We start from the raw sequence: 20458 nt of genomic DNA on the forward strand, positions 1-20458 counted from the left end.
TTTGGATAAAAAGGTGACTCAGAACGCAAACCACTCAAGGATTTATCCCCTGAGAGTCAAACAACAAATACAATGTTTAGGAATGTTTTTCTTCACGTAGGACTCTTGTCCTCTCCACATTCTCTCCTCCCAGGTTTTTCACCACCCTTGTGCTGCAGGATCTGGTGAACGAAGTGCCTCTGGGAATGGTGGCATCCAAATACAACTGCAATCGTGGGCAGCTGCAGTCCCTCCAGCAGTCTGCTTCTACTTATGCAGGTACGAGCCGAGGAGTGCTGCTGAGCGTCTCCAAGGATGTGGAATACGCCGACTCTGACTTCCACGACTTAAGACTTTACATTAAAAAGGGAAGGCAGTAACTAGACTAGCACTCTAGACTGGACGGATGTACAGCATGGAGCCATGTAAAGTGCTCATGCTTCTTTCATCAAGTTACTTTGAGAGGGTTTATGAGGTCCGGATGTAATTCAGACTCGGAGGGTGTGTGCTTAAATGTAGCACGGAACAAGTTTGTCTGGGTGTGACTATATGTCATGCTAATTATGGGGTTCATTATCAGTGTAAACACAAAAGGGAACCCAAAGGAAAGTAGAATCAAATAGCACCACATTGGTAATTCAGTGCCTCTAGATCATGGACAGAATCACTCTGACCTTGCTGCAACCCCGTCAGGTATGGTGACGGTGTTCTGCAAGCGTCTGGGATGGCACAACATGGAGCTGCTGCTCTCCCAGTACCAGACCAGGCTGAGCTTCGGAGTCCAGAGGGAGCTGGTCGACCTCGTCAGGGTCTCCCTGCTGAACGCGACACGAGCCAGAGCGGTGTACGCACAGGGCCTCTGCACTGTCGCTGAACTTGCCCGGGCTACTGTGGCTGATGTGGAGAAAGCCCTGAGGAACGCTGTCCCATTTAAGAGGTAGCTGTGTGTTTGTCTGCAGCATGAAGATGATTAATGCATGTTCGGTAAAGGAGGATGTGAGTCTCTTTGCAGCACACAGGCTGTTTCCACTCTGTTTCCACACATTAGCAAGACTGTTTTCTACGATGAAGTAAACAAGTTATAACTAAAAACTACCCTGTCCCGATCACGTACAACCCATACACCTGAATTGATTTTGTTTAGTCTTTTAACTAATATTCAGTTCGTTCTAGCTGCCCTCATTCTGTCCGTTATTATATAATGTATAGATTATACAGTATATATAGATATTACAATTTTTAAGTAATGTAATTTGTGATGTATATTTGTATAAAAATGTGTTGTTATCATAGACCTAAATCAAGAGGTTTCTCATTTGAATATATATGTGTTTGGATTGTGCATTACTCTTAACAACACTACTATAAAAATACCAGCCTCCTTTATTTAAAAAAAATAATTCAAGGAGATAGACGCAGGTATGTTCCCGTAAACTCTTCTTAAACCCTAAGCATGGATAAATGATGTGCAACTGTACCATCAGCACATCAAGCCATAATCTACTTGAAACATGACTCCAGACATAAAGCCAATGATGCACTTATCTGTCTGTCTCAGCTCGAAGCGCGCAGTGGACGAGAGCGAGATGGAGGCGGCCGAGAGACGGAGCCTCCGCTGCGTCTGGGTCACCGGCGGCCGGGCCCTAACGGAACAGGAGGCCGCCGTTGAGATCGTGTCTGAGGCGAGGCTCCTCCTTCGGGAAGACCTGGCCCAGTTAGGAGTTCAGTGGGACCCGACGACTCTTCCTCCGGGGGCTCCTGCTACGAACAGTGCCGAAGGTTCAGACACCTCAGCGGCATCGCATCTCAGCTCACATGAAGCACAGGTCGACAACAATAAAAATCATCAGGAAGGAGACAGAGTCAAGGGAAGTGAGGGTAGAGATACCGACGAGAAGGTGGAGGAATATAAACCTGAGAAAGGGATGTCTGAAAAGAAAATGGAGAAAGCAGAAGGAGACGCCTACAGAGACCAAAATAACTCCAGAAATGTAGACCGGATGGAGCCAGAACTCAGACAAACGGGAAATGTAGTGCAAGTGGAGAGAAGCAAAGCAACAAAACATTGGGAGCCAAATAAAAAATCAATTATGGGAAATTACTCAGAAGATCCAGATGAAAAAAGAGAAGAGCATGTGAGGTCAAAGCAAGGAGGGGAAGAGCGCGAGAAAGTGGAGCCGAAAGAAGGGGAGACAAGTAAAGCGGTCGTCTCAGTCGGACCGGAGACTTATCGAGCGAATCGTCCTGTTCCTGAAAGGAGCCTGACACAGGAGTTGGCCGACATCATGTCTAGCCCCCTGTTTCGACCAGTGGTGCATCCTCAGCCCTCTCCTCCCCCGATGCCTGCCCCCCGCTTTAGAGCTCTGGTATCCAGAGCAGAAGAACAACACCGAGTTCCTACAAGGACATCGGACGTAGATGGTGCCACAGGGCTCGCTGAGTCACCCGTGCAACCGGGAAGACTGAAGCACTCGAGAGCCTTAAGCAAAGTCCTCCACTCTATACAAACTGACAAAAGCCTACAAGATCATGTAGAACCCTCTGTGGTTCCCTCAGTCCAAAATCCAGTGCCTGCAGGCCAGGTGCCTACAGCCGTTCGAGCTCCTGAAGAAACCCCTCCCGTTGTTTCCGCGCCCACAAATGCAGATATGTTGGACTCCCCCCGGACCACCACTCCTTCCTCCGTTCCATTGTTCTCACCCGAGGCGAAGCGACGGAGGATGAACTGCAGAGAGGCGGATAAGTTCTCGTCTCCCGAGCTGTATGCGGGGGACGAAGAAGAAGCCGAGGGACTTGTTAAAAGAGGAGAAGAGAGTTTCGGCGACAGCTTTGAACTGGACACCCAGACAGAGAGACTCATCGTTCAACAGGCATGCCAACGCAGAGATGGGAACGATGGGAATCGGCTGGTAGAATCAAAGAATAAAAGGGAGGAGGAAATGGTAGATGCAGCTGTAGAGAAGGAGACACTTGAGAAAAGTAACGCATGTCCCAGATTTGATATTTCTCTCACAGACAGCCAGATGGAGCTCATCCTTGACACCAGCCACCAGGTGAGTGACCAGAATCCTCCATTATTTTTTGATTGTATAAATGCATTCAAGCAGTTTGTCTCTTAAAAGTCAAAATGTTTTTACAGATTTCTCCAGGTCCAGGTGGGGATAACGTAGTTGAAGGTGGTGACGAGGACGCCAACCCGGCTGCCTCCGAGAGCGTCAACAGAAGCAGCAGCTTCCTGTTCGACAGCCTGTACGACAGCTCCCTGCTGGCCGGTCTGAGCCCGCCGCGGATCCCCGGCCAATCGGACGAAGAGGAGGAGTTCGTCGGCCGGGAGGTCGGAGGCCCCCCTCCATCGAGCCAGGAGCGAAGGCGCAGTGAGCTCCTCGCCAACCAGGAGGCGGAGAAGCAGGAGGCCGTCCAGTGGGGCGAGTCCTCCTTCAACCTGTCCGAGTGGGGTGACTCGCTGCTGGTGGGCGAGCACTTTATGGAGAGGCAGAGCTTGCTCAGACACACAGAGAGAACTCATGAAGCTCAGCGACCCAACGCCGAGCACGTTCAGACCGAGGAACGGCTGTCAGAGTCACAACCCAAACCCAGGCAGATACAGCCACAACCCACCACTACGACCACAACTCAAAATGAGTACGACGAGGACAAAGCCAGCAAGAATCAAGGCCTTGCACACACAACTAAACAGCACAGTAACGCACAAAATGGCAGTAAATCAGGCGGGAGACAGGAAATGATGAATGAAGAGGGTGACAATGAGAAACAAGTAAATACAAAAGAGGAAATTAATGCTTTGCTGTCAGTTAATGCAGTCTTAAAACACCCGCAAGTCCAGAACGCAACCGAAAGCTCTTTTTATTGCAGCCCTGGTTTGCAAGAGATCTTTGACCGCTGGCCTAGTATGTCTGACCAGCCCTGGCTGAACACCACAACGGGCCACGGAGCCTGCAAAAACGCTGCAAATACAGCAGACGTTCCAGATCGACCTCAGCACTCGATGCAGGTGGACAGAGATGGGGCGAGGTCGGACATGCAGGCTGTCGCTGCGGGGAGCCATTCTCCAGAGGAACAACACGACCTTGAGAATGTAACGGAGAGACCGGGCTCTGCTGGCGACCTCATTCCACCGACTCAGGAAACGCCGCCCGTCACCCCCAGAGTAAAACTGACCACCTCATCCGTCCGGTCGCCTCTCATCGCTCAGCCACTCGACCGGTCGACTCCCTCAGCCCTCCTGCGGAGGAAACCGGCAATCGCAAAATGCCCCGGATCTCGCCCAGGACACGGCAATCCTCCATCAGATGCTGTCGCTCACACCAAGCAGCCGGATTCCACGTCGGATCGCAACGACAAACGCCAGCCGGGTTCAAAAACGAAACCCCAGCCGCACGCCAGCCGGAGCCTTAGCCCTCCACGAGACCACGCATCTCCATCCCCCACCCGGCAGAAGCTTCCCTCTGATGCGGAATCGCCTGGGGCTGGAGTATTTACTCTTCAGCTGTCCCAGGATGCATCGCTCTCCCCCAGCAGCTCGGGCACGTTTTCCATCATTGACGTGGCGAGTGACAGGCGCCTCTTCGACGCTTTTATTAACGAGTGGAAGACAAAGGAGCGCTACTCTCTGGCTTTGGCCTGTGAAAAGAGGGAACACAGTCAGCAGGCGGAGGAGCAAATAGGAGGAAAACACAAGAGAGGTAAAAGATAATAAACATGTACACAAGTGACATGACACATTATAAGCAAAGCCCGTGTTGTATGCTGCCCCCTCTCTAATGCACGTGTTTTCTGTGCAGCGTCAGCAGCTCACCAGAAGCTCCACAGGGCCGACGGTTTTCCGGTAAGAGACAGCGATGGACTGGTGTTGATCGGACTGTCTGTCTGCTGGGGAGCAAGAGACGCGTACTACATGTCTCTGCAGCAAGAGCAGAGCAAAGGTACGGACACATGTGAATGCACATTCATGCATTCAAGCACATACCGCACGCACAAGCTCACTCCAAAAAGTGTTACCCCGTCAGGTTTGAGCTCCAGTCTGGCCCCTCCCCCGCTGGATGTCGACTTGCCAGTAAGCGAGAGGCTGCGGCAGGCGAAGAACTGTCTGACGCGGCCAGCGGCCGCTCACAGAGGGGGCGTGGTTGTCGCCTATGACATCATCAAGGTGTACAAGAGGCTTGTGCTGAGCTGCGGCGTCAGCTTAGAGGGAAACTGCGAGGATCCGAAGGTGAGAGAAACGACGCGTGCGTACTCTCACAGCACGTAGATAGAAACTTGCATCCTGGTAATTATGAGCCAGCTGTTGGTGACATTCTCACACATCTCTGCCTTTGTTGACTCTTTTCTACATTTTCTACAAAAACTTTCACCATCAGAATAATTAAAATGGTGTTCGAATCACGTAAAAAATCCACACATAGGGACTTTAAAATTGAACATGCAACAGAAATGGACAAAATATCTAATGTTTTTTGTTTTAGCTGACTCTGTGTTGAATGTCCGCCGTAGGTTGCATGCTGGCTGGTGGACCCTGGCAGCGAGGAGAGGACTCTACCCAACATGGTGACCGTCTACTGTCCTGAGGAGTTGCCTCTGCTGGACGGACTTGGGAACGCACACGCACACTGCCCACGCGTTAGGGCGGCGACCAAGAGCGTGCTCGTGCACTCCGTCATGAACCACCTCAGTGGCCTGCTGGAGAAGGACGGCATGCTTGGTAGAAGAGCAGACACTCTGAACGGACGTTCACAGAAGATTCCTACAGTGGTAAGAGCTGCAGTAAGCATGATGATGGTAACGGGTTTGCATGCATGTTGTCAGGTTTATTCCGGAGCGTCGAGATGCCCTCCCAGGTGTCTTTGGCGGTATTGGAGCTGAACGGATTGGGCTTCAGCGTCCAAGAGTGCGAAAGACAAAAACACGTGATGCAAGCCAAACTCGCAGCGCTGGAGACCCAGGCGTACGACCTGGCCGGACACAGCTTCTCCCTCACCAGCGTCGACGACGTAGCACAGGTACGACAACGTTTCAATTTCCAAATTCCCATAGAAAAAAAGGAATCCTCACTATTTAAAATCTAATGTGGGCTGACGCTGTACTGTAGGTGTTGTTCTTAGAGCTACACCTGCCTCCAAACGGTGACGTGGGCGGACCGAAAAGTAAGAAGACTCTTGGCTACACCAGGAGAGGAGCGGGCGGCCGAGTACGACTCGGCAAGCAGTTCAGCACCACCAAGGTAAAATGACTTTGCGTTGCTGGTGATTCATCGTCTTTCGAAGGAATCGTATCGCGAGGAAATCACATACATCGAGATATCCTAATACGCAATTGCGTAGGGAGATTGATAATAACGAGCACATGCTAACTGAAATATATTAGAAAATCTAATGTAAAGTATTTTGACGGAAGATTTTCGCTTTTGTTTTTACATCACTCAGATCAATACGATTACCAAGCTGGACTCCAACTGACAACCTTTATGAGTTCTCGCTGCATACGAATGGTGGGGAATAATGTTAAAAGGTCCACTTGGAAACCAAATAGATCAGATGTGGGCAGCATTTTCTTTCTCCATTCATTCATTCAGCTTTGTTGTTCAACTCCTGCGTGCCTACACCCAAATATTCTGCTCATGGGAATACCCCTTTGTTATTAAATCAAACTTCATCAGATTACTCTGTGCGCATGCATGTAAACATAGTCTGTACAGCTGGAAATATTTATTCATTTTTCTCTGTAATTTTACTAGAAACTGTTCGTTTTGCACTAAAGTTCTTAATTAAATGAGAAAAGACTCTTTTCATTGTTGCGTATTTAATTAAAACTGGAGTTTACAAAAATAGGCTTTACCATGTGGTTATTTCATTTAGACAGAAAACATGCTATATTGTGATATATAGATATATATATCGTTATCAAGATATGAAATGACCTGTATCGGGATCTGGGATATAACATTTTGGGCCATATTGCCCAGCACAACTTGTTGGGTAAACATGAGGTCATATTTGTGCGATGAAGTGTTCGCCGCGTTTCAACTGAGTTGCAATGATGTCTGGCAGGATGTTCTGGAGAAGCTCCGCCCCCTGCACCCGCTGCCGGGCGTTATTCTGGAGTGGAGGCGGATCACTAACGCCTTGACCAAAGTGGTGTTCCCCCTGCAGAGGGAGAAGCGATACCACACCACACTGGCCATGGACAGAATATACCCCATCGCCCAGACGCACACAGCCACAGGTAACACACACACACAGACATTACACGCACCTGTCTTTAACACATGTGTATTAGGTGTTGTTCAATACAATTTAAAAGTAGATCCAAAGCATGCGGTATTGCCGCTCTTTCTGTGTTTAAGGTAGAGTGAGCTTCACTGAGCCCAACGTACAGAATGTCCCCAAAGACTTTGAGATTTTCATGCCAGCGGTGGTGGGGGAGAGCCCACCGTCACAAGACAGCTGTCACATGACCACCAAATCAGGGTAGGTCAACCTCGGAGTTCACTGCACCTGATGCGTTTGTCACTAAAGAATGTAAAATAACTATTGTTTTACTCATAACTTACTTATTTATAACGTTATTGGATAAACTCACTACAAGGAGCTTTTGTTTTGTGTTAATTTTGGCGATCCCTGTGGACAAAAGTGGCACCAGAGTCCCTCTAGAAAACCGCTCATTTAACTGCAGCAGGGTCAGTGTTATTTTGTATATTGACATATTCTGTTTTTAGCGCTTAATGTTGTTTACAAAAATCGGAATAATATTTAATTAGAAAGATTTAAGATATTAAGATTATAAATATTATTAAACGTCATATCATATAAGTTAACTTGTGGAGTGTGCTGATTCGTCTGGATCTGAGACAATAGCTTTTGTTTGTGTAATATTCACAATACACACTACATATATATATATATATATATATATATATATATATATATATATATATATATATATATATATATATATATATATATATATATATATATATATATATATATATATATATATATATATATATATATATATATATATATATATATATATATATATATATATATATATATATATATATATATATATATATATATATATATATATATATATATATATATATATCAATCATTATTTGTATCACACCTTTCATACAGACTAGTGCAGTTCAAAGTGCTTCACAGATTATTGACAAGCCAACAATTTTAATACAATAAAATAACAATAAAATGATTCCACTTAAACACAATAAAATACAATCAATGTATACAACTTAAATAAAATAAAATAAGTGATAAATGAAAAAACAATAATATGAAAATGTTCTACTTAATTATAAAATAAGTAAATAAAATAATTTTTTAAATAAATCAAATCAAATGAAAGACTAAGATTTAAGCGAACTCCAGCGTTGGTCCAACTAATGCTCATGCTGATTCTTTACAGAAAGAAGAGACGTTCAGTGGTGCCCTCGGCTGCAGCTGGCTGCGCAGAACACGGCCCGGCCTTCTCCGTCAGCATGAGACACGCCTTCGTACCTTTTTCAGGTTGCTATGAATATATCTTGCATCACCTTTTCTGTCTGTAACTGACTCTCGGACTGCTCTACCAGCTGTGTCTTTCTGCACTGGGCTGCAGGCGGGATGATATTGGCAGCTGACTATTCTCAGCTGGAGCTGCGAGTGTTGGCTCACCTCTCCAAGGATCAGCGTCTTCTGCAGGTCTGCCAATCGCAAGGAAACATCACAAGACAATCACCGGGGAACAGGTGAAATAGAATGACGAACTGTGTGCGTCCGCCAGGTGCTGAACGGAGGAGCCGACGTGTTTCGTTGCATCGCCGCCGAGTGGAAAAGCGTCGACCCGGAGTCTGTGAAGGACGACCTCAGGCAACAGGCAAAACAGGTACAACCAGGCAGGAAAGAGACGCTGACGCGGACACATGTGCACACACTCACCGCCCGCGCATTTGTCTTCGCAGATTTGCTACGGCATTATCTACGGGATGGGAGCCAAGTCTTTGGGGGAGCAGATGGGAGTGGAGGAGGAGGACGCGGCCTGCTACATAGAAAGTTTCAAGGCCAGATACAAAGGTATGCGCCGCACAGTTGTTTTTGGTGTTCTCGACATCTTTTGCCATCAAAGTCGTGAATGTTCAGCAATGTGAATCTACAAAAAAAGGGTACATCCGTGTCCTGTCTTGCGTTTCAGGGATCAACGCTTTTCTTCGAGAAACCGTGAAGAAGTGTGTAAAGAATGGCTACGTCCAGACTCTGATAGGCCGTAGGAGATACCTGCCGGGCATCACCAACGCCAACGGGCACGCCAAAGCACATGTAAGCTCGCCCGTTCATCGGAAAGCATTTGTGTGCCGTGCAAGTTTGCATTCATTCCCAAAATTCTCCGTGTCCCCCTCAGGCAGAGCGCCAGGCAGTGAACACAACGGTGCAGGGCTCGGCGGCAGACATTGTTAAACTTGCCACCGTGAACATCCAGAAACGACTGCGGAAAATGTATCCCGCAGCTCCGCTGTCTCACCAGCACGCGTGTCCAGGTGACTTCCGCTCAATCTTCTATCTATTCTACTGTGTGTACGGCAAAAAAAGAAAAGTTGTGTAAATGACTCGTGTCTGACGGTGTTCGTTACACAGCCGGCGGTCACCGTGGGGTCGGGGCGTCTCGACTCAGAGGGGCCTACTTTATCCTGCAGCTGCATGATGAACTCTTCTATGAAACCGCGGAGGAAGACCTCATACAGGTACGAACATCTTTCAGTAGTATTGTGTACGCATTGTAGCGTAGTTTACAGAAAGCTGCATGTCATTGATTTGTTATTTCTGGGCTGACAAAAGCAGGTTAGTTCCAGTTGTATGTATTGATAAGTCTCAGCCTTGATATGATCACCTGAATTTGAGATATAATTAATTACGCAGCAATTAATGGACCTATGATGAAAAATCTTTGAACGCATGTTCACTGAAACGTAGACGAGAATCAGGGTAACACATTCTGTGAAAGAACGCATGTATACATACCTCTTTGTCTCTCTGTCAGGTCGCTCAGATAGTCAAGAGGGAGATGGAGTCGGCAGTAAAACTGTATGTGAAGCTTAAGGCCAAAGTCAAGGCGGGACCGAGCTGGGGCAACTTGCAGGACCTAGATATATAATGTGAATGTTTTCATGTCGACATAAAGGACAGTTCATCCCCCTAAATCTAAATACACATTTTCCCTGTTACGCCAAATGGTCCCATTATATTGGAGAGAGGGCAGATATCTCCAGAACTAGGCAACTCACACCGAAACAAGCTAGATTGATAAACAGCACTAAAGGTAAGAGGGGAAAATATGTAGTTTTCAATTTTGGGGTGTACTGTCCCTTTAAGGCTCTGTAATGTTATTACTACTGCATCACACTAAAATCTATATATTTTTAAATTGCTACATTAATAATGAAATGAGATGAATACATGCATATGAGCTGTAAATGAACTGTTGAATGTATTTATATTTAGTGACACATTTTATACATTTTTTTGTAAAATGTGGATTTTTATTTACTGATATTACAGATTACTTGCCATGAGATTTTATGCACAATGATAATCTATGTAATAACATGAAATGTTCGATTTCTTTTCTGTGCTGCAACAATTATTGTCCTTTAATGATTATCGTGATAAGTGTTTCGTGGTGATCATTTGTTTTATGAAATGTCAAAAAAAACAAATAGGAAAATGTTTATCACAACTTCCCAGTGACAATGGTGATGTGTAAAGACATTCACTTTACAATGATATATGTAATGGAAAGCAGCACACCTGCAAATGGAGAATGTTTGGTCTTTTGTTTGGTCTTTTTCTCCACAATTTTTAATTAATAAATCATCAAAACAGATACAGATTATTTACTAGCACTATCCTATCTACCGTGGTGCATTCAGAACAAAAAGATGCGGAGCAGCCATAGTCTGGAGGACATCCTGAAAATCTCACATTTTATTAGACCGTTGGTTGAGTTGTCTGTCACAAGGAACATACATCGTCATCATTGTCGCACAACAGTTCAGTTTTACGCTTATGAAAGAAAAGTGTCAACATGTGACGTTTTCTGTGAAAAGCCAAATTCACCACCTCTGGTTACGGGGAGAAAAATAAACGTGGTCGGGGAAACATTTTGTGTGTCTTTAGTCTTCATTGATGCAGACGATAACATGTCAGTATTAGAGTATCAATACAGAGCTAAATATCTTTTTTATGATTTCACTCAAAACTACATTGACTTTCTTGCCAATATGAGCCAATGCAGACGATTTCTAAGACACCTTTTCACGACCTTCAACTGGAACTAACCAGAAGGCTGATTCACTCTTAAACGCTTTTAGTTTGACTTTTGTTTGTCGTTTCATAATAAACCGGTGCAACAACAACAACACAGGCTCAGTTCAACACAAAAATGAGTAACGAGTAAATAAATACGTGTCATGGACACACACACCCATAAACAAATGCAACAACAGCATGGATCATGTTTGGAAAAAAAACAAAAAAAATTACAGGAGTGCGATCCCAGATGGTGGTACAGATGTTTTGTAAGTAAAAAAAAAAAAAGCCTCTTTTCTGTGTGTGAAACAATTGAAGTCATGCAATTACTTAATCTAATGAACATGTGGTTCACCCAAATGTGTTAACCGGTGTCGATACTGTAATTACCTAAGTATTTAACATGATGGGTAAGAGTAGCAGCTACAATTAGTGGGTGCTTTTACCCATGAAGTTAAGAGCAACGCACATCTGCTCCGTAATGTTGGGCTAATACCATCCCGCTGGGATAGAGATGCGTTTAAAACAGAACAATCCTCTGCAGACACAATGGTAGTCAGCGTCTTTGCGCCTCAAACTCTTTCTATAAAGGAAGATGACCGACGTTTGTCATATTCTGTGGTTGGCAATGAGAGGAAGAAGAATGTGATGCCTAACAACTACACTTCACCCCCCTCCTGGGCCCAGCAGACTTTAAAACACAAACAAGACTAAGTTGCAGGTTTCTGTAAACATAGTTTTCAGTCATACTCACTGCCACAAACAGAAAAAAAGGTTATTAATCAATTAAGGCATCGACACAGGCCGGAGCTGTGCTTTTTTTTTTTTTTTTTTTATTTTTAAACCAGAGTAGAAAACAGAACAGGAAATATATGTACAAAGGTACAGTTAAGTGCTACTCAAGCAGCCTCGTGTTGGCTAGATCCGGGGCAAGAAAAACTGGGACCAGGACTGGCCTTTTCTTGTTCCATTACGTACAGAGGGGTGGTGCGGGGGGGCTGGTGTTGGGACCCAGGAGGTATGCCCAAGTCAGACATCATCCTGAAGGAAAGCTCTAGGCCGTGGCCCAGGTTATTGGGGTACAACAATTTACATGACAGAAGGGAGGAGTAAGGACACAAGAGGCTTGAGGACGCCACCCGGGAAGGCGTCAGGGCGTCTCTCCATTGCGGCTGAAGAAGTACCTGACGGGGGGGCCGGGCAGGTCATCGTCTCCATCTGCCTCTGGGGCAAATGACACGGTGAGGTCGACGTAGCGGCGGTCCACGGATGGCTTGATCAGCTTCTGCATCCTGAGGAGAGGCAGAGGCGAGGTTCAGAGGAGCGAGGTTCTTCGAGGAGGTTACGAAGAATAGAGTATGAGGAAACACTTACGTTAGCTTGAGTCTCTTCGAGTGCCCAGGCATCACAGGCACATAGAGCATCTTCACACCATGGACGACCATGGTGGGTTCAATTCCATACTTTTCCTGGAATACAACAAGCAATGGATAAAAAAAGCTTAACAGACAAAGAAGCATTGACAAACCTCAGGGGAAATACAATCATCTGAATACAAGCAAATGGCTTCTCACCCTCACTGCGTTTATGAAGTCAGAGAGAGTGAAGTCCTCGTGGCCAAAGATAGTCCAACAGTCCCAGATGGAGAAGTAAATGTTGTCCCTGGGAAAGACGTCAGACAGTCAGTGCATGGGGTCAAAACAGTTCCAGGTGTTTCATCACTTCAGTCGTGTGAGAAGCATTCCCTTACCTGATGAGTGACTGTTTGACTTGGGCAGGCTCCGTGAGCACCACTACAGGGATGGCCAAGTTAAAGAAGCAGTTTTTGAAAGACTCAAACTCGTAGCCTCCGACCACCTTCACCAACTCGAGGGCCACCTGAACGCAGCAGAAAAAAGAAATAACACGGATGGATATTGAGATATTATGGATGTTGAGAACAACGGAATTCACTTTTCAACATCTATTTACACTCCTGACGTCCTAATACTGCGAGTCTGGATCCTCCGGCGTGTTCCGAGGGTCTCCCAACCTCCAAGGGAAGTCGTCCAGGAGGGATCCTGATCAGATGCCTGAACCACCTCAACTGGCTCCTTTACATGCCAAGGAGCAGCAGCTCTACTCCTCACACTATCTGGAAGGGTGAGCCCAGCCAGTCTACGGAGGAAAGCCATTGCAGCCGCTTGTATCCGGGATCTGGTGGCCGGACCTATTTGGCCCAGTCTGACCGGCACAACCCGAAAATAACTAAATGGGCCAACCAACGTCAGGGGTGGTCACTGGGGGTCGGGTGCATTGTGCAAGTTTGACAGAAAGTACAGATCGTCATATTGTCATGTGTTGCGTAGGCGCCCGGTTAACCCATCGATGGGGGGAGCGTTTCTCACCAGTCCAGCCACAGCGGCTGTTGCCGTGGCGATGGCGGGGATGATCTTGCCGGCGATCCGCTTGGTCTTGAGTCGGTCGGCCGGCTCGATGGCGTACATCCTGGCTCTGAGGGAGGACGCCGCCGTGACAAAGTCCATGTGGCCGTTGGCGTCGTCGTCCTTCTCAAACTGGAGCGGGCTCACCTGTAGCCTCTCTGTGTGTGGATGCACATATCAAGAACAGAGAGAACCAATTACCATTTACAAATCTTTGGTTTTTTTATTTAGTATTTGTTGTGTTTATTTTGGCTGTGCACCTGCTGTGACGTTGTCGGTTGCGATGGCCTGCTCCAGCTGTGTGATGGCCTCCCTCTCTTCCTCGCTGCTCAGAGGCAAATTCATTGAATCGGGCTTCTTTGCCGACTCGTTGGTCTCTATACACTGGAAGGGACAGAGCAGTCGAACAAGATTAGGGTTGGTTTTTTTTTACACTATGATAGAAGCTTAAGCACCAGCTCAGTGGCAAAGCTCACCTTCTCCGAGGGCCTGTACTCGGGAATCTTGACATCTGAGAGAAGCCTGGTCACCTCCTCTTCGGTGACATCCTGATAAAGAAGGAAAAGTCCAGTCAGTGAGTAAGTGAGTGTGTGTTTGAGAAAGTGCATGAGCGTACGTGACCTACCTTTTCTGAGTAAGGGATGTTGTAAATCCCCGCGAAGAGCCGGGCAGTGCTGACAATGAAACTGAAGTGCCTGCCGGGGGAAACGAGGAGGGTTTGGTAAGATGTGAAACGTACAACAAGAACCGTAACGCAAGAGAGCATACTCACAAACAGTCGTTCAAGTCAAAATCAAGAGGTGCTGGAGGTCTTTTGGGGGACTGCCAAAACAAACCTGAGGAAGAGAAAAATCATCAACTTTGCTCTTAAGTACAATTTATACTGAAATCATTTAAAAACTTGAGAGGTATGCTTACTTCCATCTTTTAACCTTGTGTCTAGAGGGAAACAGTGCAACAGTTGTAGGGCCTACACACAGAAAGAAAACGATTGTGGAGCTTGTACCAACACTCGTGTACATGCGATCTATTCAACGAATGTGTGTTTTCAGGAGGAGACTTGTTACCTTTCTCTTGAAGTACTTCTCGAATTTCAGACGGCTGATCGTGATGCACTGTTCCCACTTGTTGGGCCGTTTGCTTAGCAGCTTAATGACCTGGAATGACCCCTCCAGACTTTCCCCCAGCTGCATCCTCTACAGACACACACACAATCTTTAAAAAATGATTTTCATGTAAAGCATCACATTGCTGGCTAAGGCTACTTATAACGAGTCGGAACAACACTTAAGCCGTACAAAGCCTCACCTGTAGCACCACTTCAGCAGAGGGGTGTGTCTGCCAGAACGAGTTGTACATGGAGGGCTTGTGTGCAAACAGATTCTCAAACTAGACAAACCCAAAGTTAAAGTTCAGAATTAGCACACAACAATGGTCAAAAAAGAAAGGTAACTTGTTGGGTTTTGAGCTGGCTGACCTTGTCCCTGGCCCATTGAATGGTGTGCTCTATGACAGAAGGGAAGGACTTGAGAGTGCAGAAGGGGATCTCCTCTTCTGGGGGGTCCCTCTGGGGAGCAAAGCCAATGATCACTGTCAAGACTTAGGTCTGCCTTCTGGGACTGCTAGTACACCACGGTAACAAAAAACACAAAGACGGTCTCACACACACGCACACACACTCACATGGCTGTTGTAGGACTCAGTCAAATTTGGCACGATGATTTCTGTGTGTCCTTTAGTTCCCATGGTGCCGGAGTCCAGGAGAGGTCTCTGATTGGATAAACAGCGGCTGAAAACGTAAAAAAACACGATATCACAAAACTCCCCCGATTCATGCCGTAGGTGTGCTCTTTCTGGGTTTATGGTGAGAGACGGGCTCAGTCAGTGAAAGATTAAATGAAAGAACTAGAAATCAACTGAATGCTCGCGTGTCACTTTAATATTTGTGCCGACCTGTCCACGTATCTGCGGGCCTCCACGTTGTCCAGCGCGGTGACCACCAGGTTCAGGCGGGAGTAGAAGGAGTCATTGAAGATGCTCTCGGTAGCGGGACACACCTTGTTGAGGCGAGCGTCCACCTGCAGGTCCGGGTTGATTTCCAGAGTGGCCTCTGCTGCCGTGGTGCTCTTCGGTTTCTGAGACGCCGGGAGAAAAGGAAAAAGTACGTGAATGTCTGTGTGGTGGATGCTGATCAGAGACACGATTCCACACATTGCAACTAGTAAAAGGTGAGTAAATATTGCATTGAAAAGGTTCACCTGTATATGATGCGGTCTGAAGAGAAACTGCCGATTGAGGTTGGACTTTTCTATGAGGTCGGGGTCTGTGACGCATACCTGAGAAGATGCAGAGTACAAATACTCACTAAATACACACAGACGAGCTGTGAAATACATCAAGTCAGACAGACGAGAGGAAACGCAGAGAGACCACCCACCTCTCCTGAGCTGCTGGCCAATCCCACCCCAAGCAGGGCAAAGTTCTTCAGCATTTCACAGCCAATGGCCCCACAGCCCACCTGGAGGAGAAGACGTGGCAGCGGTTCATTTGGACGAGAACCGTAAAAACTATTCAACGTGTATGCGCACTGCTCAATCCTTACCATGAAGACCCTGAGCTTGTGCAGTTCCTGACACATGGATTCACCGATGCAGGCTCGTAACCCATCGTAGCGATCGCCCCTTGGGGAAAACTCCTCGGCAGCGACGGACTGAAGTGGCCGTACGACCTCGATGGCATCGAGATAAAACTAAACGCAGGAGAAAACAGAGGAGAATTAACTTTAAATCAGTTTCTAAAAAGTTGCAAAAATTGTTTAACAGAGTAGATTGAGCCATTGAACGGTTAATAAGCACCGTTTTCACTTCTGTGGTTAAATCGAGTGACCTACCCACTGCTGCAGTGGCGCAAACTTCCCTGTGATGGCCTTAAGAACTTCCTGGCTGGCTAGACCTCCCACAGCCGCTGCTAACGGAGGGAGGGTTCCCCTCGCTGTTCTCGACAGACAGCGCACCAACTCCACGTTCACGGAAGTCTGGAAAGGAAAGACGTTAAGGGGTCTGTCAAAGAGGATGTGTGTGCACCTCTGCAGGTTCGACAAAATCAAAGCATGAGGGACACACAAACTCACTTTGTTCCTGAGAGTTGCATTCACTTCCTCGGTTAGCTTCAGTAAAACCTCGGCATCCTGTGAGCACCTGATGGCATAAAAAGTAAAAAACAATCACAACTGAATGCGTTACATTCCAACAACTTCACACACTGGAATCCACAGCCAGGACCAAAGATATCATCGGTGTCTGTTGAGTACAGGGAAGTAAAGCAGCAGATAAGAGCTGGGCAGTGACGAGCAGAGAAAGGTTGAGCTTACCCAGTGTTGGGGAGTCTGCTGTGCTGCTCCTGGAAGGTGTCCAGAGCCAACATGGCTGCATGGATCTGTAGCGGGGCCTGATGGGTAGATAAGAAGGGGGATTGTGGGGAAATTGCTTGGTTAAACTCAAACAAACGTTACAAGCCGTTTGTAAACAGCAGTTAGTACCACACAGCAGGGCTCACTTATCAAGACTGGCGTCACTGAAACTAACATGAGCTGTTTATCTGGGAAAAGAATAAGCACGGAACTGAACTTTACTTAGAAGCCATGTGACTCTACTCGGCTGTACACACAATCCAATCCAAACTTTTTAAGCTGGTTATGCTGCATGCTTTTTGGGCAAGTGCCTTGTTAAAGTGCGCTAGCTCTGCTGTAGCCCTGCGTGGAGCCCAAAGCTCGCTGGCGAACCGTCCCTTTAAACCTTGGTTTGCCATGGGGTCTGAAACCCTCACCTCTGGTTTACTGAAGTCTGGAGTCAGGAGCTGAGGATCACACAACTGTCTCTCTAATGTCTCCTGAAAAGGGGACACACACACACACAAAGAACATGTTTATTTAAACAAGTATTTATCTTTTTTTGGTTCATCTGCAATATTTCTGACAAATACTGGACTTACAAATCTGTACGTCTTGGGGGTTTTCACCAGAACAAAGAAACCTCCATGTGCATATGGTTGTAGTTGGGATGTGTCTCCTATTGCAAAGCTGTGTGGGGAGAAGACTAATACACACACACACACACACACACACACACACACACACACACACACACACACACACACACACACACACACACACACACACACACACACACACACACACACACACACACACACACACACACACACACACACACACACACACACACACACACACACACACACACACACACACACACACAATGCGCTCTTATGTCACTTTATTCAGAAAATCTCATTAATTCTTCGTACAGCACATTTGTTTCTTCTTATATAAATATTATTAACCATATTCTAAATGGTATGTAAATCTGTGATTCATCGGTAATGCTGGTGTTACAACTGCAATCGTAAATATACACCAAAAACAGTGAAGTTATTATGCAGAAATAATACCTGAGATGGGCCGTGCGGTGCCGTTGAGTTCCACCATGCCGTTGACCTCTCTGAAGACAACACTCTGGCCGGTCTGAAGGCCGTGGGGCTGGTTGTCCATGCAGGTTACCACCCCAGGATTGTCCTGAAGGGTCCAAATTTAACAAAAGGAGATCAAATGAAGCTCCTCTACCTTCTGACAATTAAAGAAATTGCCTGACAGGAAGAAGAAAGATAGAGAGATGACTACCTGAGTGATACTTTGGATGAAAATCGCCTTGGGCTCCTCTCCTGTGGGATCCGACACCTCAAACTCCTCTCCGAAATCACAAAACACCCGTACGCAGATGCCGTACGCATCACAGCCAATGAACTGGAAAGGACACCAGGTTAAAAAAAAAGCGGTTCATTCTCGCGTTTAACTTGTTTGCGCTTTTGCACCACGTGCAAGTCGTGGTCCAGCCAACGCTGTGCGGTGTATAAGCGCTCCGGGGACTGTGGACTTACTTTGATGGGGGGTCGATGGGAGTGGCAGAAGTGGTTCACTCTCTTCTGCAGGCTGAGTCGGGCTTCAGTCAGAATCACACACTGCAGGAGAGAGCAGAGCACAATGCAGGTTTGGAACAAGTGGGCGTTTTGGATGACAGCCGTGAAGGAGATCAAGTTGAAGGAGTGTTTTTTTTTTTTTTTTTTAGATTTTGAAACCCTCTCCACCACCACAAACTATTTTATCTGCTGCGAATCCAAGCTGATCGATCCCACCCTCCGTTCTCCAAGAACTAAAGATTCTGAAAGCGAAGCCTTGCCTGATACTTCCCGAGGAAGCCGAGATCGGTGTTGTCGTCCAGAGCCGACGAGGACACGTCGACGTGGACGTACGGGTTCAACTCTGCGACCCAGGGGCACACCGCCTCCACCCTGCGCCACAATGTGACAGAAGAGACACATGATGCGTTAAGATTGTGAGCGATATCAGAGGTGAAGAGGAACAGTCCAGCGTTGTGTTTTACCTTCTCTTCTGGCTCAACACGTCCTCTTTGTGGATAAAGAAGTTGGAGCCCAGATCCCAGGTTTCACACTGCTTTGTGTCGTGAAGGGTGACTGCCTGCACACAGATACAAAGACATAAGGCTACAGGAAGACAAACTCTCAGGACACTCCACATTGAAACATTAAGTACTGCATACCTTCACGCCAGCCAGGACGATATTCTTTGCTGTGGAACCAGAATGAATCAGTGTCAAACCACCATTGAGTGACAGTAGATCATGTGAACACTGCAATAATAGGACATTTTAGCCCAACGTTACCTATCTCGATTCCCAGTCCTCCCATTCCACTGAGAAACACTGAGGACCGGGCCATCTGGTGCATAGCACTGTCTCCCAGCACATAGCGCTGGCGGCTGCACAAAGAAAGGGAGGCAGGAAGAGGAAGTGTGAGGGACTGTAGTATACAGCACAGTACTGTAATGTCACGTTATCTGTAGTTTCCAGTGCTTTCATAAGGGACTGCGGTTACTAGACTTGCCTGTAAAGAGAGTCATCAATCTCCATCGAGTCTGCAGCCATGCTGGGAGGGGAAGAGGGGGGAATTCAACTGTCTGAGAACACGGCTCTACCTACTGAACCACATACAGAGTACAAACAGGGATTACCAAAGATAGAAAGCGCATGGGTTGTCCACCGGTAGTAATCTAAAACCAACGCCCTGTTGTGGGTTAGCTAAATGGCTAACTTTACCCACACACCCCGGCTGACTCCAATATGAGTTGTCACCAATGTTGTTAAACCTGGCAGCGGTCAGTCGCGCGCAAACGTAAACTGACTGTCTCGAGCCAACGTAGGGACGTCTTTCAACAGTCAAATCTCACAGCAGTTGAGTTAACGTTAGCTACCGTAATAACCGCTGGCTGACTTGTGAACCTGCTGGGGAAAGCTCAGCGTTAGCAGCTACAGCTAGCTAGCGCTGAGTGCCACTGCTGCCTGGTGCCGGTGGCGAGGACACTTGTTATGAACTCGTTAAAAGTGGTGACACACACGTTAGGCTACGGATAACTGCCCAGGGTAGACAGCGGTTTTAGTTATTATCTTTCTACCAATTGATATGAAAAAGGCGCTGTGAATATTGTTAAAATTAGACAAATAATCTTACGTAGCTACCTGTCAGTATGCGCGACGGGCTAGAGGGAATGAATGGTTGTGACTGGTTAAAAACTTGGAGTTGTTCCGGGTTACGACGATCACGTGATCGAGGTCATCCAATATGTTTACAGTGTTTTTCAGCTATTTT

General features: G+C 46.7%; 2 protein-coding genes across 4 annotated transcripts in view; one reads left to right on the top strand and one right to left on the bottom strand.

Annotated features, from left to right (window-relative positions):
- Positions 1–12140, top strand: part of polq (polymerase (DNA directed), theta) — a 20606-nt gene extending 8466 nt beyond the window's left edge. The window contains exons 18-36 of the mRNA XM_076090043.1: positions 134–258; positions 673–916; positions 1538–3032; positions 3119–4682; positions 4782–4922; positions 5007–5209; positions 5491–5698; positions 5803–5996; positions 6086–6217; positions 7044–7218; positions 7340–7463; positions 8422–8522; positions 8614–8696; positions 8779–8880; positions 8957–9068; positions 9187–9311; positions 9394–9529; positions 9627–9733; positions 10030–12140. Of these exons, the coding sequence (XP_075946158.1) occupies positions 134–258; positions 673–916; positions 1538–3032; positions 3119–4682; positions 4782–4922; positions 5007–5209; positions 5491–5698; positions 5803–5996; positions 6086–6217; positions 7044–7218; positions 7340–7463; positions 8422–8522; positions 8614–8696; positions 8779–8880; positions 8957–9068; positions 9187–9311; positions 9394–9529; positions 9627–9733; positions 10030–10143 (5485 nt within the window). The 3' untranslated portion in view covers positions 10144–12140. The remainder of the gene's footprint in view (positions 1–133; positions 259–672; positions 917–1537; positions 3033–3118; positions 4683–4781; positions 4923–5006; positions 5210–5490; positions 5699–5802; positions 5997–6085; positions 6218–7043; positions 7219–7339; positions 7464–8421; positions 8523–8613; positions 8697–8778; positions 8881–8956; positions 9069–9186; positions 9312–9393; positions 9530–9626; positions 9734–10029) is intronic.
- uba6 (ubiquitin like modifier activating enzyme 6) lies at positions 10944–20368 on the bottom strand. 3 transcript variants are annotated; one of them, XM_076090044.1, is made up of 32 exons: positions 20329–20368; positions 19697–19790; positions 19477–19571; positions 19354–19382; positions 19177–19271; positions 18973–19084; positions 18674–18754; positions 18417–18539; positions 18188–18311; positions 17711–17814; positions 17546–17608; positions 17091–17167; positions 16851–16917; positions 16611–16754; positions 16323–16469; positions 16158–16238; positions 15979–16056; positions 15674–15855; positions 15404–15509; positions 15198–15287; positions 15029–15109; positions 14788–14916; positions 14639–14690; positions 14493–14556; positions 14346–14415; positions 14197–14268; positions 13981–14104; positions 13685–13878; positions 13048–13175; positions 12872–12959; positions 12672–12766; positions 10944–12589 (listed from the first exon to the last, which is right to left on the bottom strand). In XM_076090044.1, exons 2-32 carry the CDS (start codon positions 19735–19737, stop codon positions 12448–12450), a joined length of 3078 nt encoding a protein of 1025 aa, XP_075946159.1. In that variant the 5' UTR covers positions 19738–19790; positions 20329–20368; the 3' UTR covers positions 10944–12447. The 3 variants fall into 3 exon arrangements, with proteins under 3 accessions (XP_075946159.1, XP_075946161.1, XP_075946160.1); XM_076090046.1 differs by having other exon boundaries at positions 19697–19738; positions 20329–20351; XM_076090045.1 differs by having other exon boundaries at positions 19697–19787; positions 20329–20350.
- Positions 20369–20458: the final 90 nt, after the last annotated feature.

The sequence above is a fragment of the Anarhichas minor genome, unplaced genomic scaffold, assembly GCF_050575085.1.
Source record: "Anarhichas minor isolate MPS153535 unplaced genomic scaffold, ASM5057508v1 ptg000012l, whole genome shotgun sequence".
NCBI classification, from domain to species: domain Eukaryota; kingdom Metazoa; phylum Chordata; class Actinopteri; order Perciformes; family Anarhichadidae; genus Anarhichas; species Anarhichas minor.

Excerpts from the sequence above, each read along its gene's own strand:
- uba6 (XM_076090044.1), bottom strand. The coding sequence starts at position 19,737 with ATGGCTGCAGACTCGATGGAGATTGATGACTCTCTTTACAG. Across the intron at positions 18,312-18,416 it reads TCATCCAAAGTATCACTCAG|GACAATCCTGGGGTGGTAAC; the intron begins GTAGTCATCTCT and ends TGGACCCTTCAG. Across the intron at positions 14,917-15,028 it reads CTGCTGAAGTGGTGCTACAG|AGGATGCAGCTGGGGGAAAG; the intron begins GTGAGGCTTTGT and ends GTGTGTCTGTAG.